The sequence below is a fragment of the Prionailurus bengalensis genome, chromosome E4 (genome assembly GCF_016509475.1).
Source record: "Prionailurus bengalensis isolate Pbe53 chromosome E4, Fcat_Pben_1.1_paternal_pri, whole genome shotgun sequence".
NCBI classification, from domain to species: domain Eukaryota; kingdom Metazoa; phylum Chordata; class Mammalia; order Carnivora; family Felidae; genus Prionailurus; species Prionailurus bengalensis.
The window spans coordinates 40,243,526-40,259,959 of NC_057360.1; the positions used below are offsets into that span (position 1 = coordinate 40,243,526).

Below are 16,434 nucleotides of genomic sequence, written 5' to 3' on the forward strand. Positions count from 1 at the left end.
TTTCATAAGCCACTTGTAAACTCTCTGGGCTCTAAATCACTTACGAAACAAGAATCAGACCCAGGATCTAGATTGTATTAGGTTTCCCTTCTGGGGGCGGGACCCTGAGTCCTAACTCTCATTAATCCATCCTTTTGCCCTTTTTAGATGGCCATGCTGCTGAAGCTTCAAGAAGCTGCCAATTACATTGAGTCTCCAGATCGAGAAACCATCCTGGACCCCAACCTCCAGGCCACACTTTGAGGGCCCAACAGTCCCTGTCACCCCGGACAGCAGAATGCCGGCAGGAGCGACGTTCTCTCCTCCTCTCCCCTCTCTTCTTCCAGAGCACTGGCTCTCCGGCCCAAGAGGAGAACAGGAGGGGGAGGAGGAGGTGAAGGAAGAGGGCAGGTTCTTGGTGCTGCACCTTCGAGAACTTCCTAGGAAGGACTGGTGGGGTGGAGTTTGGAAACTTGTGTCCCCTAGATCCATTTACTGGCCTCCTCTCATGACTTTGGGGAAAAGATGATTCTGGGTCTTTTTCCTTGATTTCTTGTCTCAATTCGAAACTCCTAGGCTTTCTGGGGAGGGGCTCAGAAGACATCAGCAAAACCTGCAGCAGTTCCTAAATGATTCTCATGAACAGCTCTGAGAGAGACAGCCCTGTGTGGGGAAACCTGAGGGAGGTGGAAGCTCCCCAGAATTTCTCACAGACCCTTCCGAGTTCTGTCACCACTGCCAATCACTCTTCTTCCCCCAGAGATCTGGCTGGAGCCAAGAAAAAGAAGCATGTGGTTTAAAAAATGTTTAAATCAATCTGTAAAAGGTATTTAAAAAAAAAAAAAAGGAAAGATGAAGCTGGAGAGAGAGGAAACAGTTGCCAAGGTAGAGAGAGCGCTGCCCATCCCTGGATGACATAAGGGATGATGACAAGATGGCTGCCTATCTCAGAAGTCACCACACCACAAAAATAACATTCCAGCCTTCCGAGAAAGACTGCTAGCCCTGTCTTACACCCTTTAATTTAACATGCATGACCGTCAATAAACCCTACTTTTTTTATTTTTTATTTTCGCTTTTTGTTTCGTTTCTTTTTTTTCCCCTCCCATGTGCCTGTTGATTTTCCTTTTCTTTCTTTCTTTTTTCTTTCTTTCTCTCTTTTTCTTTCTTTCTTTCTTTCTTTCTTTTTTCCTTTCTTCCTTCCTTTATTTCTTTGTCCCCCCCCCATCTCCTCTCGTGCCCACAAAATGCTTGGATTGCTTTTCCTGGGCCTAGTTTGGCTTTGCCAAGTGGGTTTTCTCTGGAGAATCTGATGCCATCTAACTGGCCCTAGCTAGATACCTGCCACCCCACTATCTCTGGCGTTCTTGGGACTTACATGAGACATGAAGCATTGGCTCAGACAGAAGTAGTAGAAGAACCTTGACTTCCCTTTTGAGAAAGCACACGTTTTGCTTGGATGCTCAGCTGTCAGTCTCTGACTTAAAAGGGTACCGCCCCGTGTTGATAGATGATCTACTCTGAGCTTCACACTGGACTGGGAGGAAAACCAGGAAACTAGAACTATTCCTTTGTCTTGTGGCCTGTTTGGCCCCTCACTGCCCTATTCTGATGGCACTCACTCTGCTCGACTGAATCCAAAATCCCTAGCTGGCCTTTACTATTTGTTTTTGACAAGTAAATACTCACCTATAAGAGACTGGACATCCGTGTGAAATACTCCCAATCAGAATATAAGGCTCAAGGAATTTGATTTGGTGGCAAAGATCTGCCTTCCAAAGGGATCCAGCTGTAGCAGAAGTTGCCCCAAAGGTTTGGTAGTCTGTATGCCTTCATTCAACAAACACGGAGTACTCACTGTCTGTCAGTCACTAGGTTTAAAAAAAAAAAAAAATGACGAGACTTGAGCCCTTATATTCACAACCTAGTAGGAAATCTTAACCTCCATTAAATGCACATCTTCTTATCTAGACCCTCAGGATCATCTAAGAAATGTAGCCAAAACCCAAGTTGCCAGCTAGAAAGAAGCCTTTGATTAGATGTCCAATACACGGGGGGTAGAAGGTCTGGGGATCAGTCAAGATGGACCCTGAAGGACTACGGAATCTTGCTTTATCTCAAGTGGGCAAGTTCTCTTCCCGCCATTTCTGGAAGACCCCGTGGGACCAGATCCAGGTTGAACCGCCTGGTGAAGATGAAGTCTCAGGGTTCTGCAGATCAAAGATATGTGATCAGCCTGGGTCCAAGCACTTGTTGTTCAGATTCCTAAGTAGCACAAGACCTTATCAGAACTTCTAGGCATACGAACCTGGACCATTCTGTCCTCCCCAACCAAGGAATACATGCATCGGACTCTTGACATCAGGATATTTCCATTTAGGTCCAAAAGATGGTTCGGGTTGCTCCCCACGAAAGCTTCTGCATTCACCTGGTAGCTCCCAGGGATGACAGGGTCCTCTATGATGGAGACTATTACTGCTTTTGCTGCTAAGTCCGTGAGCTGTGAAGATCCCCAACCAACTCAGCTGTAAAATATGCAATTCTGTGGTGGGAAGAGGATGTTTGTTCAAGGATGGTGCTGAAATCACTGCCTTAAGGTCTCTGCTGTGCAGAATGAGGACACCCCAGAGCTGGGTGTTCTAACTTGGAAGGAAGGGAAGACCGGATGGGCCTTCTTTGGACCGAGGCCTCTTCTGAACCCTGTCCTTAGCTCCAGTCCCATGGCAAGGCTCAGACTTGTAATGCCACCTTGATAAGGTGGTTGAGCCTTTAATTCTCTACTTTCTGGTGCTGCCCAGCCAGTGCCTTCTAGCATGGATGTTACTGGCTACTTGAGAAAAAGGAAAGGGGAGAGCCCCTTCCTCCATTCCAACTGCCTCAGACCTCCAAAGGGATTCTTGTCTCCCTGGTAACCATGGATACCACCGGGAATTTTCCTTGGATCCTCAACAGGTTGCTTCTGGAGGCCTCTCCTGGTATGAATTTTAATCTCTATTCTTGGGACCCACCACCCTCTACTCTGAGTTGACTGCTGCATTTAGCCCAGGTCTCTGGTTGCTTTCCTCCAAAAAGCGTGTTCCCGTCTAATGAGGTAGCACTGCAGCCTCAGCTTTCCCTCTGGAGCCTGGGACCCTGTTTACAGTTGCGCACTTGGGCCCCTCATTGTGGGGATCTATCATCTCACCAAGGAATCATGGTTATGTGGCAACTGCAGAAGGTTGAGCCTCCTCATGGTGCTATAACCCCTTGGGGTGCTCATCCAGACTTCTCTGAAGCAGAAAAGCTGAGCTCCCCCTTACTGCCCTGGAATTGATGGCAAGAGCAAATCCACAGCATCCTCTCCTACCTACGCACATGCTTCTTAGTTGAGGCTACTGGGATCCCTCCAAAAATGAAAACTGGGTCCCCCAGCTAAATTCTCAGCCCCCAGGCACCTTCAGAAGAACCCAGCCTGTCTAGGACTGGGATGTGTGCTCTCCCCTTCCTCTCCAGACCCTCATCTCCATTCCTCACCAAAGTGGGCTAGCAGAGGACATGGGTCAATACCCAAAATCAACTTCTGAGGAGAGCCACAACTGCAGGAGAGGTTCCTCAGCAGAGTCCCTCTCATTTCTGGATGAAGACAACCAACACATTTTGTCCAGTGTATGTGTTTCTCAATCCCTGCCTAGGCATTAAAAATAAAATACTAGGTAATTGGAGGCTAATATGGGACCTGATGTCTGTGTGTGTGTGTGTGTGTGTGTCTCTCTCTCTCTCTCTCTCTCTTTCACAAGAGCAGTTTGCTGTTGCTGGTTCCTATCTTCTGAGGCTTCAGAATATTTTTTTAAAAATCTATGCTTTGTGGCAGCTCTACGGTGCTTATCTCTGTCTTTGTGTGAATCCTTATACCAATGTCTTTTTCGTGTAGTCTAACCATTGGGAAGCTAGAGGCTAGCAAGGAAGAAAGATTTGCTGTCCACGGACAAACCCTACAGTGAAGTCCTTATTGATTGCCATGCTACATTTGGTTTTAAATTACCAGCCTTCTAACTAATCTACTCACAGCCCGTAAGGGTTTCAGACAAAATAGTGACTTTTTTTTTTTTTCTTTCATTTCACTTCTGGCTTTTTGGTTTTCCTGGTTTGCAAGATTCCCGATGGACCTTATCTCCCCATGTCTTCACTTCTGGCTCCCTGAGACCAGGGTCACACTATACAGAGGGACGCCCCCTTTTAGTCTCGGATGTAACTAGTTTCTGTAGTATTACAAAAGAGTAGGAAGAGAATAGCCTGCTCTTCCTCACAAACGCCTCACGTCATCGCCTGACAACGTACATACAGAAATTCTGCTTATAGATAAAATTTGTCATACTGAGTGAGATTTGGTCCTACAAGCCAGCATCAAGAGACCTCCAGGAGGCTCTCTGGTCTCTTTATTGCAGGGTGTTTGGGAAAGGAAGCTGTTCTTGTCCTAATCACACATTTATCATGGGGTTCAAGTGCTAAAGTAATCCAGATCACCAAATGTAACTCCTCACCATAACCTTTTTTTCTTATTCCTGGGCCTTAGCTGAGCTGAAGCTAATAAGTAGACTATCATAAGTCAACCCCACAAATGGGGTGAAATGTGTTTTTCCAGAGGGTTTACTGATGGATATACTGATTTAATCCTGGTACACTCTTTCGATGACTAGTAACTACTAGCGAGTTCTGGCTACTAGTGATTCATGACTCCACTAAAGAGGCCATAAGTAATAAAATGGTCTTAGGGACACTGTTCCCCAAAGGCCAACGCCTGAAGATACTGCCCTTTATACTTGAATCAGCTTTATATATTCATGAGTCCTCAGCCAACCTGATCAGGGACATATGGGGCCACCAACTTAGCTCTCTCCGCTGCTGATGATCCACGTGTGCGTGTGTGCTCAGCCTAGCCCTGGAAGCAAGCACTGCCAGCCATGGACCCTGGCAAACAGAATAAACTGGAAGATGAGGACACCAATGGAAGCTGCACAGAGACCATTACAGCTGAAAATTAAACCTATGTATACTGGATCCTCCCAGTTTGATGTTTTGGCTATTTTTATTCTTCTTTTTTTAATGTTTATTTATTTTTGAGAGAGAGTGAGAGCATGAGCGGGGGGGGGGGGGGCGGGGAGCAGAGAGAGGGAAACAGAGGATCCAAAGCGGGCTCTGTGCTGACAGCAGCAAGCCCGTGGTGGGGCTCGAACTCAAGAACCATGAGATCGTGACCCAAGCCAAAGTCTGGCGCTTAACCGACTGAGCCACCCAGGTGCCCCTTGGCTATTTTTCTGAATGATTATGCCATGGAGAATTTTCTGTGACAAGAGTGGCCAGGGAAGTAAGTGAACTCTTGCTTCCTTGATTCAACTTTTTAGTGGTTTTCAACCTGTGTTTCCAGACCAGCAGCAGCAAGCACTGGGAACTTGTTAAAAATGAGATTCACAGGCCCCATCTCAGACCTATGGCATCAGAAACGAGGGAGAGGGCCCAGCAATTTGTTTTAACAAACCCTGTTGGTAATTCTGATGCACGCTACAGTTTGAAATTCACTTTTTAAAAGGGAAAGCCAAGTAGCAGAATCCCCACGCTGAGGGGCTTTAGGACTGAAAATTAGAAGGTCGCAGGTTATAATTCAGACTCTAATATTAATTTCAAACTCACCTTTCTTGTGCTTCTTTATGTTTCTGTTTTTCCTTTTATTTAACACAGAAAAGGTACGTGTGCCTTTGGGTAGACATTAGGGGGGATGCTGGCCTCTCTTCTAGCTGAACACAATCTTCAGAGAAAAGTATGGCTCTGAAATTTTTACCTGGGAAACTAATGGGCTGTCACAGAAAAAAAAAGCAGTCGGAGGTCTCTTCCAGATTGCTCTTCTGCTGGATTATTTGTGTCTACAGTGAGCCTTTTTCTGATTATATAATAGGATAAGAAAAGGCAGAAAATCTCATTTGTATTTCCATGGCAACTTGTTCTCTTAGCAACAAGCCCTCTCCTTTCGCTGAGTTCTAAAGGCACTTCTGGGTCTGAGAACCTGGCCAGAACCTCCTTCCCCAAGGCAGCTGGAGGGCTTGAGGACCCCAGGAAGATCCCTTCTCCATGCTCTGCTCGGCTCACAGGAGAGACTGAAACACAATGAAGATGTGGGACAGGGGTAACTAAGGCCCTGGGCCCACCCTTTCCTTCCTCACACCAGGACTTGGGTACAGACCTACTCAGACACAGTGATGGAATAAAATCTTAAAAAACAAACAAACAAACAACCCTGAAAGGAGCTTCTTACCTTTCCAGATTCACAGGGTAGCTGATGGGACCATAGGGTAGATGGGGCTGTTTACAACTGGTTCTGTCTCAAGTTTGTCAGTTTTCCCTGAGAGGGAGCTTATGGATAAAGGACGAAGAAATGTGCTAGTACTAGGCCTCTTGAAATTTAGAACCAAGGGTCTGGAGGAGGAACTAAGGCTGGAAGAAGGCGAGTGTAAAACTATTGCACTAACATCACCCCCTCAGTCCCCAAAAGGCTGATGATGGGCCTTTGATCATCTCCTGTGGGGTTGTTCTGCTTTCCTGGCATTCCTTGGAGATGGAAGGTGTTGGATAATAAGCCAAGAGCTCCCTTATCCCAGCCAATATATGGTTACTGCTGTGCAGTAGCCTCCCACTTCCTAATGTTTTTTGTTACCGTTGTTTTTTGTTTGTTTTTCTTTTTTAACAGAGCAATCTTTTTTTTTTTTGATGAATTCCAACCCCTGCTAGATTCCTTCCCTCCCCCCACCTCACCCCCATCCTGTTTTAGGCAGCGCTGTTTACGTGATGGAGTCTGTGTTTCTCAAATGCATGCCGACCCTCAGGTGGAAAGTGGGCAGGAATTTTTGCAAGGTTTTTTTTTGGTTTTTTTTTTTGGTTTTTGTGTTTTTTTTTAATTTATTGGACATAAAGCCCCAGACCAGGATATGTGTGTGTCTGTGTGTTTGTGTTTTTTCTCATTTGACCCTCGCCTCTTTTTAAATCTACCCCCTTTTATAATCTAGTGTAGAGAAAGCAAATTTGAATCTGGAAAGCAAACCGTTGTATATAGCTGCGGTAACAATCATGAAGAGAGCTGGGCTGTCTGCTCAGTAATTTGTTTTAAGAAACAAATTGATTGAAAATCAAATCCATGCCAGGCCAGCTGAAGAGGCCTTCTTCCATCACTGCCAGAGGCCCCTCTCATGAGGTTCCTCTGTCCATCAGGCTTGTCTCCTCCCAGCAAGATTCATCTGTTCCATGCCATTTGCGTTTCAATAAAGCTATCTCCTGTATTGTCCACTGGTTCTATCTAGTTCCCTCTCTGTCTGATTTCTGTCTCCATTTATCTTGTGGCCCATTCCTGATCTGCAAGGTGAGACTACTGGTAGTCATTTGCCTAACCAAGAGGTAAACCTCACCTGCCTGGAAATGTTTGATCCTCAAATCCTAAGCAGGAGTTCTGGACCCCTTTGGTTGGGAAAGGGGTGGATGTGGTTCCTACTTGCATGCTGTGGACATAGCCTCCTTCACCAGCCCAAAATTCAGGGTTCTTGAGTCCTCCATCCACTGCCACAATGTTTGAAAATCGACCACCCTCTGGACTTTCCTAAGTTTTCTTCCAGGGGTGAAGGCAAATTAACCGATGAGAAAAGAAGCTGTTCTAATGGAACAAGGAAAGAAGGAACAGAAGTCCTACAATTCCCTACTATGGAATTTCGAGGTCCGAGAAGCAATCTTTTTTTTTCCCTACGAAATTGTAGTAACACAACCCACCTGTCCTCTAACATGGGAGGTGACAAAATATGTTTAGAGCTATCCTCAAATCAAGGAGTCAATCTTTAGGAAGATACTCAGATGAACCGACAACCCCAGATCACCATCAATTTAGCAGCCACAGGCCTAGAACTAGGTGAGGAATTGCCATCTGGTTTCTTCTGCCACTTGGGAGAGTCAGAGTTCCTAGAAACCATTTTAAGGCACTCAACCTGAACAGCTACTAAAAATGACCTGTTTCTCTTTGGTCTAGCGCTTCCCACTCCCAATAACATATCATTCCATCCATCTGGCACTACATGCTCACCAACCTGCCCTGATTCTTTTTTAATTTGCAATTTAATTTTTTTTGTTAATTCTGCCCTGCATTCTTAACTCCTCTCGATAATCCTCTCCACTCGCTCCAGTATTTAGAATTATCTTTATTCTTTCAGCCATTTCCTGTGACCAGCCGTGGGATATCCATATTAAACTACTCTTGCTCCTTCATTCCTTAAACGTCCAGCACAATTTCTCTGGGGGAGAAAAAAAAAATTATACATTCTCAACGAATAGGATTCATTCTCAAATAGACATTCAAGTACTTTCTCCGGAGGAAAGAAATACCATTTCCCACGCAGGTGCCCTCTCCTGGCCAGACATTCCAATTTTGAAGTTGGGCTCACCTAGGCTGGAAAACCAGGGGGTTGGGTCTATGGCAGGTGACCACTCCCCGCTGCTCCATCCACTTCGGTTTCTTTTTCCCCTACCTTTGAATTCTTGAGCCTGAGATGAAGAGGCTCACTTGAGCCGTTGTTGTTGTTGTTGTTGTTGTTGTTGTTGTTGTTGTTTTTCAGTGTTTGAGGAGGCGAAAAAGGCTGGTTTAAAATAGCTATTTCTGACCCAGAACTCTCTCCTTAAAGCCCTCTACACCCATTCCCATCTCAACTCCTCTCTCCTAACACTGTAGTTTATACCTGAAATATCCATGAATCCAAAGTCCTCTATCATAGGCTTTGTCCCAAGTGAGTTTACTAACTTGCTGTTCCACTCAGGAAAGCCCCCTAACCTCTCTGGAGCTCAGTTTTCACAAAAATGCGAAGCGATTCTCGCGGGAAAAAGTGCAGTTTTCGTCCATACGGCAGGAGGCGCTGTCTCTGGAGGTTTAGACCCATTCCCCGCCCCCTTCTAGCTCCCGCCCGACTCTGGTGCGCAGGCGCGGCTTCGCGGATTGGCCGCGCGCGGGAGCCGTCATTCAGTGGCGGGTCCCGGCCGTGGGGCTGGCGGGCTGAAGGGAAGAAAGATGGCGGCAGCGGCGGCGGCTGGTGCGGCCTCCGGGCTGCCGGGTCCAGTGGCACAAGGACTGAAGGAGGCGTTGGTGGATACGCTCACCGGGATCCTATCCCCAGTGCAGGAGGTGCGAGCGGCTGCCGAGGAACAAATTAAGGTGCTCGAGGTGACAGAGGGTGAGTGAGGCGGGACCATCACGAGGATGTGTCGGACCTGGGCCGGCCGTACTGTCCGCTGACCGCAGCTCCGGACCGGCTGGGGACAAGGGGAGCCTGAGCCAGTGGAGATCTGGGCGCCGAGGCCCAGCAGGCAGGAGTGGGGCAGGAAGAGAGGATGATGTCCCCGGTGGCTGTGAAAGTCCCGGAGAGGGGAGGCGCGCCTGGAGGAGAGGGTCGGGAGAGGTGGAGCCTCGGAGGGGAGAGGGAGGGTGGAGACTTGAAAAGCTAGATGGAGCCTGGGATCTGCAGAGGACCGAGATGGAGCTAGACTTGCTGCTTTGGAGGAAGTCGCGCGGTCTGGGAAATATGTTTGAGTTCAGAACCAGGGTCTTTTGCTGTCCTCTTCGCCAGCTCGGTTGTGCTGGAATAGGAGTAAAGGGAGTTGTTAGAAGTGGTGAGAGGGCAGAGCCTTGAGAACGCGGCTATCAGAGCTTAGTAGATATCAAACAAGTTTCTGCTTCCGAGTTATAAACCTAGCTGGTCGGTTTACCTCTTAATGTTTTCCCAGAAATCAAATTCAGTGCATGGGCAGCTGATTCACCTTCCTGGCCATAATCCCCTTTAATTTTCAAAATAATTTACACTTATCAAGTACCCCTGTGTGCATTTCTGTTTGGAGGAACCGATCATCCTTTGTCTTTGACTCTTTGTCCCGGTACTCCTATTACATGCTTTAAAGTGATGGAGAAAAAAAATAAACTATTGGTTTGAGATTGTCAATTTCCTGCTGAGTGGGCCTTTCACCAGGCCGCGTGTAACCACTTTACCAAGAACAATTTGATCCTAAAACAGGAGAAGGGAAAAATCCTCTTGGTCTTTATGTAAGAAATATATCTGGTCTGTTAAAGGCTTCGCTGGAAGAACTGCAGATCCTTAGACTGTCTCCCAGCTCAGCCACCTCTTAAAGACCTCTTCCGAGATATGGGAGATTGTCCATGGTCTGACAAATCACACTCAAAACCTTGAGTTCGCTCTTCTACTGGGATTAGGATTTTATTGAAAAGAACTTCAGACAAATCTCCCTTTAATTTTCCCTCACCGCATGAGAGAGCTATTGAAAATGAATTTCCTCCTATTGGAAATACGTTGAGATTTGGGATATAACAGGTTAAGGACCATTTTGAAGGCCGAATTGTAATTGTCATTGTTCTATAAAATGTCAGAGCCTACAATAGGAGCAGTTGCTGGTTAGGAGAAAGCTCTTTGAGAACCATGCATAGATTGATTGGAGTTATTCTAGTCTCGGTAAAATTTTTGTATTCACATTGTCTCTGCCTCCCTTGGATGTGAAGGAGGAAGAGTGACAAAGCAAAGGAACCTCATCACATTCAAGTTACTACTTGAATAAAATTGACGGTCTGATGCCTTCCCTGAATGCTAGCCGGTGATCCTGGTGTCCCAAATGTATGTCTGGCACCTTCCTACAAAAGGTGAACCTGAGTGCATGTTTTAACTGCCCAATAACAGCTCCACTTGGGCTCTGATCCCTTCTCTAGCCAATGCCATGGTCTCATCTAGGCAAAGTCTAGGACTGTGTAAATTTCTTGAGAGCTTTTTGAAATTCTAGTCTCACTTTCTTCATCTTTTGGGGTCTTGAAATCTAAAACAGAATTGCAGAGTTTTCCATTTGATTTAGGCCACTGAGGGAATAGACTGAAACACACACACCTTAACTTACTGGTAATGTGCTCTCAGGCATGCTGTGCAACATGAAACGGCTATGATACAGTGACCTGATATCAGTGGTCTAGTACTAAGGCATATGACGCACAGGGTTAGGATGTGATGTACAGGGTTGGACCAAGTCTCTGGAGTTGATTGAAGTGCTTTGGACCCTTTGGAGGCTCTTTTTGTTTTTTAAATAAGTCCAATTCCTTATATTTACTTACAAACTGTAAAAATTCACCCCTTTCAGTAACCTAGTTTTAGGTGGAGAGTGGTGAGCCATTCTTCAGATATAGTACCTTGCTTCTCTCCCTTCCTCCTTACCGCCTTTAACAAGTTATTTTTTGCCATTGGGTCCAGAGTACCTCCTGTCTTGTATTCTGTCTGAATCTCAAATGTTTCCTTAACATGGTCACTAGTTTCTTTTCCACTAGCCATTGCCTTCCTTTATATGAAAATGTAGCACCTGGCTTCCTAGCCAGAATTTAGCCAACCATCTGTCCTGATGAAACTGGCAGGATGTTGCTCCTGCTATTATATTAGAACATCCTGCAGGCCAGGGCAGGAGCATTCTTGCAAATGAGTGAACAAGATCATTTTCCACTCCTTTGGAGTTGCTTCACATTTTAGTTTTATCCTAGTGGAAGAAACCTTGTTTTCTGGTCCTCTGAAATACACTTCCTTAAAATTTGAAGTTAATGAGAAATCTGAGAGTTGGTATCCACTATTATTTGTATTCTGGTAATCTTCTGATCTTTTTGGTTCTATGGGGCCAACATCAGGTGACAACCAAATCTGGTTGTTTCTAGTCCCTCTGTCCCCTCAAATAACTGTCTTTGGGAGCCATTTATTGTTGCCTCACACAGGAGACTGGCCCCCGTTGATCTTTAAGATTAACCAGTCTACTCCCTTTGACAAATAGGTGTACCACCTTCCTTGGTTGCCAGGTGATGACCCCTAGTCTTGGAGCTTAAGTGGAAGAATCTCTAACTTTGAGGGAAAGGGCACAGGTCATTTGTTAACCCTCTGTTAAATGGAGAGACAAGAGAGGTTGACATGCTCTGACCAGATTCTTGGGTAGATGAAATTTTAAGAAACATTTATCCCAGAAAATAGGATTGAAGTTGCTGGAGCCCAAAGCACATTCTGCTCCTGATTTGAGAAGCAGAGTGCAGGTTTGGAAGTTCCTCTATTATTACAGTATTCCAACAGATAATTGTTACCCTTTCTTTTCTCTTAGGAAGACTGAGATTTTGAGTTTGATGAACAGAGTTTGCAGGAATTTAGTTTTGCTTCAACAGAGTAAGAATAAGTCTTTTGATCTGTTAGAACATTCATCTAATTCTTGTTTTATTTAACACACGGAGTCATATAAAGCATTTTATAAACATAGTAATTAAAAAGATTGGGAAGTTTGTGAACTGCTGAAGATCTCTTACATCGGAGTCTAATGTTCTCTACTGAGCTTTTCTTTTTTGTCTGACTTAGGAGAAGATCATGACTTTTGAGAATGTCACCTCTTTACTTTTGGTGTATTTATGCTTTACTTTTTTATATCTTAGAATGAAGTTTTTCCTTCTTTCTCCATTTTCCTCTAAGAGCAGCATCACCCAAGTGGTAGAATGAGTTGCTTTCATTCATAAGCTCTAATTCTCCAGGCCAGCATAGCAGACTTTCTTACATAACCAAATTTAGACCCTAGGTCATTTTCTTCTCTTAGTTATTTCTTTTTGTCTATTAGAAGTGAAGGCATTTTTCCCTGCCATTTGTCTTTGACTTAGTCTTTTCTGTCTTGCTCCCAACAGATGCCTCACATAAAATACATTTTTTCCCTTCCATCACCACTATATTGAACTGGGGAGGGGCTAATTATCTCTCCCTCACCTTTCCTGGCATTCAGATGCTGCCCATATATAGTGTCGATTCCCCCATCTTAGATGCCTAGAGAGATGTTCCTGCTGGCTGGAAGTTTGCTTTCTGGTTCTCATGGGCACTTTTCTGGCTCTCTTACAGTATAGCGTAAGCACTGTCACCTGCGAAGGGAGCCCCTCAAGGATCCAGACGCACTCCTGGGCATGTGGCGGGCACTGAGCCGAGCGGAAGGCGGCCACGCTCGGAAAAAGGCCAGTGGTGGAGTTTTCTTTTTCCTTTCAGCTGTGGTTTTGTGGTGCTCACCAACCTCCATAAGAAAAGGGGGGCTTTTCCAGAGCTATACTCAGAACTACGTCCTTTCCCAACCAAACCCTATTCACAGTTCTTCTTAGTAGTAGCTTCCCTGACTGTCAAAGCACTGCCAAGTCTCATGTCTCTCTAGTGACCCTTAAGTCCAGTAGCATATGTTTCTTAACTTCCCCTTTATCCTCCATGCTCTCCTTTGGATCTTCCCTTCGAAGCCAAGTTTTAGATAATGTTTTTGCCTAGTGAGGTGAGAGGAGAGAAAGAGGAGCAAGGATAATGATAGAGGGGAGCAAAAGACTAAAACCCCAGAGAATGAGCTAGGGAAGGAGGGCAGAGGCTTTCTTGGAAAGGAAGTCAGAGGATACCATTTTGTGCTGGATAAGAGTATACTCAGGAACCTGTAGTCAGGGTGAAAACCCAGGTTGACAGAATGGGTTTATCTTACTTCATCTTGGGAAAAGAAACCAGACAAAAATGGCATTAGAAAGCTAACTTCTTACAACCCATTTGAATGTCCCCTTTCGGCTTAATTGATTGTAGATTGATTGAATCTTAGTTTAATCTGAATTGTTGTTTTCAAAGCAAGACAAAATAAAACAGCTGTGTATGTCGGTGTTTCTTGTACTTTTCCTGCCTTAACCATCCCAACACACGTTATTCAGCGGTTCTTTCTAGTTTATGTTAAAGACACCAATCAGCAAAACTGGAAATCCTCCAATACACACTAATATAAGTAAAAGTACCTTTTCTTTATAGACATACTTAGTTGTATTTCTTCAAAAAATATGTGGTCTCTGTTAAGTGAGTATCTGTAAGTAGAATTTTTACTACCTAACAGAAATCAGTGGACAGGAGCAACCATATTGATGGTTTAAAACATGTCAGAGAACTTGAGGGTTTTTTTTCTGGCTTTTCCTTATGTGCGTTAGTTTTAAAGCAGAGTTCACCACACCACCGCTATCACTCCTTGTAAATAATTCTTACAGCTTTTAAGTGAACTAAAGTTTTATGGTATGAAAATCTTTTATGGTGACTGATATCTCTGTATTTCTAATGGGCATATAGTCTAGGCAGAATAGGAAATACATTAAACAGGAAATACTATTAAATAAATAATAATTGAATTTCACTCTTACATCCCCCTATAACCTAATGCAAGTGAGTTCTTGGTCTTTGAAATTTTGGGATTTCCAAACTAGAGCTGATCATGTGACCACTGTTTTTGAAACTGTGGGAGCCTGTAGAAAAGAAAATCTGTTCTGTTTATCCAGTCTTTAGTTAATGGTGATTATAGTCTTTGAAGATTTTCTTTCTCATTAATGCTTTTCAGCAGAGAGTTATATACTTGAACTTTCAAGCTTCTTCTTTCCTGTGTGGAGGAAATAAGCTTTCAGAGAAATTTATCTTATAATGTTTGTTGTAAGTACAGATCCCCTGGTTGACTTAGGTTTCTGTGCCCCTCATGGATCTTAATCTTCTGATGATCTCTTACTCTCACCATCCCTTGCAATCTCAGTGATGCATGAAGCGAAGTGATTAGTGGAAATTGGGGTGTGATCTTTGATGATCTTGATACTAGATCTTGTATTAGAGTGGATAGCTCCCAGCTATTGTGATCGTTACCAGAGTACTGCCTACCTTCTTCTGGCACTGGTATGGAAGAAATGTATTCACACTACACTTTTCTTCCAAAGGAATAGACTTGATATTCTCAGGTTCATGAGAAAGGACCCCCAAATAGTGGCAAGACTTAGGTGTAGAGTTTGCCTGGTCTTCATGCTATAATGATTCTTATAATTGGTACCAGTGTTGGGGCGCCTGGGTGGCGCAGTCGGGTTAAGCGTCCGACTTCAGCCAGGTCACGATCTCGCGGTCCGTGAGTTTGAGCCCCGCGTCAGGCTCTGGGCTGATGGCTCGGAGCCTGGAGCCTCTTTCCGATTCTGTGTCTCCCTCTCTCTCTGCCCCTCCCCCGTTCATGCTCTGTCTCTCTCTGTCCCAAAAATAAATAAAAAACGTTGAAAAAAAAATTAAAAAAAAAAAATAATAATTGGTACCAGTGTTGCCTGGTGGAAAATGCATGGTTCCTTGTCCGTTCTGTGAGCCTTAGTGTTGACCCTATAACTGTAACAGTATCTGTGCTTTCATTGAAAAAGTAATTATTCAGATTTGTTTAAATTTTAAAGTCCCACCTCAAGTTTCAAACCCTTTCAAAAACTCTCATTTTTATACCCCAGTATCTTTTCCACATTGTATGAGTAAAGATTTTGTTCATCTTGATCCCATTTTGGTTTGTCTCTATAGTAATGATCCAAAAATTGTGCTCTTGCCAGGAACATTAAAACCCATATCATAATGGTCCATGCAAAAGTTGAAATATGTGCTTTACAAGAAAATACTGTATGGGCCATATAACTTATGAATATATATAGATCATCCTTAAAGATGTCACATAATTGTCACAGAACTGATTGACTATTTCCAGGGATGCTAAACCTGGGTGGACAGTAACTTCTAAACAGACTAGGGGTTATAAAGTTAACATCCATCATCACACTAAGTATCTGAAGTCAAAGGAAGTGGGGGTCCCTTTACAAGTGCTCTTTTCTCCCTTCTCCTTCTTTAATTGGATTTCACACATGCATTTTAGAGAGCTTTTTTACCATTAAACTTGAACTTTGGTTGGTATCCACAAGGTCTTCCAGAATTATATCTGATTCATGTGTTTTAGTCCATTCTGAAAGTTGACTCCCATATCTTTAGGTTGTAGACACCTACTATTTTTCCCATTATAGATAAGTTTCATATGTACCAGAGTCTGAACTATCTAAACTAATCCTAAGAATTAGGATGGACTTCAGTATTTTTAGAGGTAATTCTGCAGGTTTGAAGTGTTTACTTGTGATTTAATCACTTGACTAAATGCTTTAGAGAGAAAGTGGCTTCTTTCATGGTGTTCTTGCAAAAATTACTCTTTCCTGAGTGAAAAGATAGGTGCCATAAGATTGTGTCAAAAACTGCAGCTTAGGGGCACTGGGTGGCTCAGTCGGTTAAGTGTCGGACTCTTGATTTCGGCTCAGGTCATGGTCTCACCGTTCATGTGTTGGGGTCTCGCATCCTGCTCTGTGCTGACAGAGCAGAGCCTGCTTGGGATTCTTTCTTCCTCTCTCTCTCTCTGCCCCTCCCCCGTGCATGAGTTTCTGTATTGTGTGTGCACTCTCTCTCAGAATAAGTAAATTCACTTACAAAAAATTACAAAGAAACCCTGCAGCTTAAGCGCGTAACGAGTGAAGAATCGACGGATTCAGTAAAGAGGCAAGACGTAAAATGGAAAAATCGGTAG

At 44.2% G+C, this 16,434-nt stretch overlaps 2 protein-coding genes across 14 annotated transcripts in view; both read left to right on the forward strand.

The window, feature by feature from the left end:
- The window catches only part of NAV1 (neuron navigator 1), a 247,703-nt gene extending 244,017 nt beyond the window's left edge, over positions 1–3,686 (forward strand). For all 13 annotated transcript variants that reach the window (XM_043568835.1, XM_043568840.1, XM_043568841.1 and 10 more), the window contains one exon: positions 148–3,686. In XM_043568835.1, coding sequence (XP_043424770.1) covers positions 148–243 — 96 coding nt within the window. In that variant the 3' untranslated portion in view covers positions 244–3,686. The remainder of the gene's footprint in view (positions 1–147) is intronic.
- Positions 3,687–8,963: 5,277 nt separating this feature from the next.
- IPO9 (importin 9) overlaps positions 8,964–16,434 on the forward strand; it is a 57,197-nt gene continuing 49,726 nt past the window's right edge. The window contains exon 1 of the mRNA XM_043568849.1: positions 8,964–9,209. Coding sequence (XP_043424784.1) covers positions 9,047–9,209 — 163 coding nt within the window. The 5' untranslated portion in view covers positions 8,964–9,046. The remainder of the gene's footprint in view (positions 9,210–16,434) is intronic.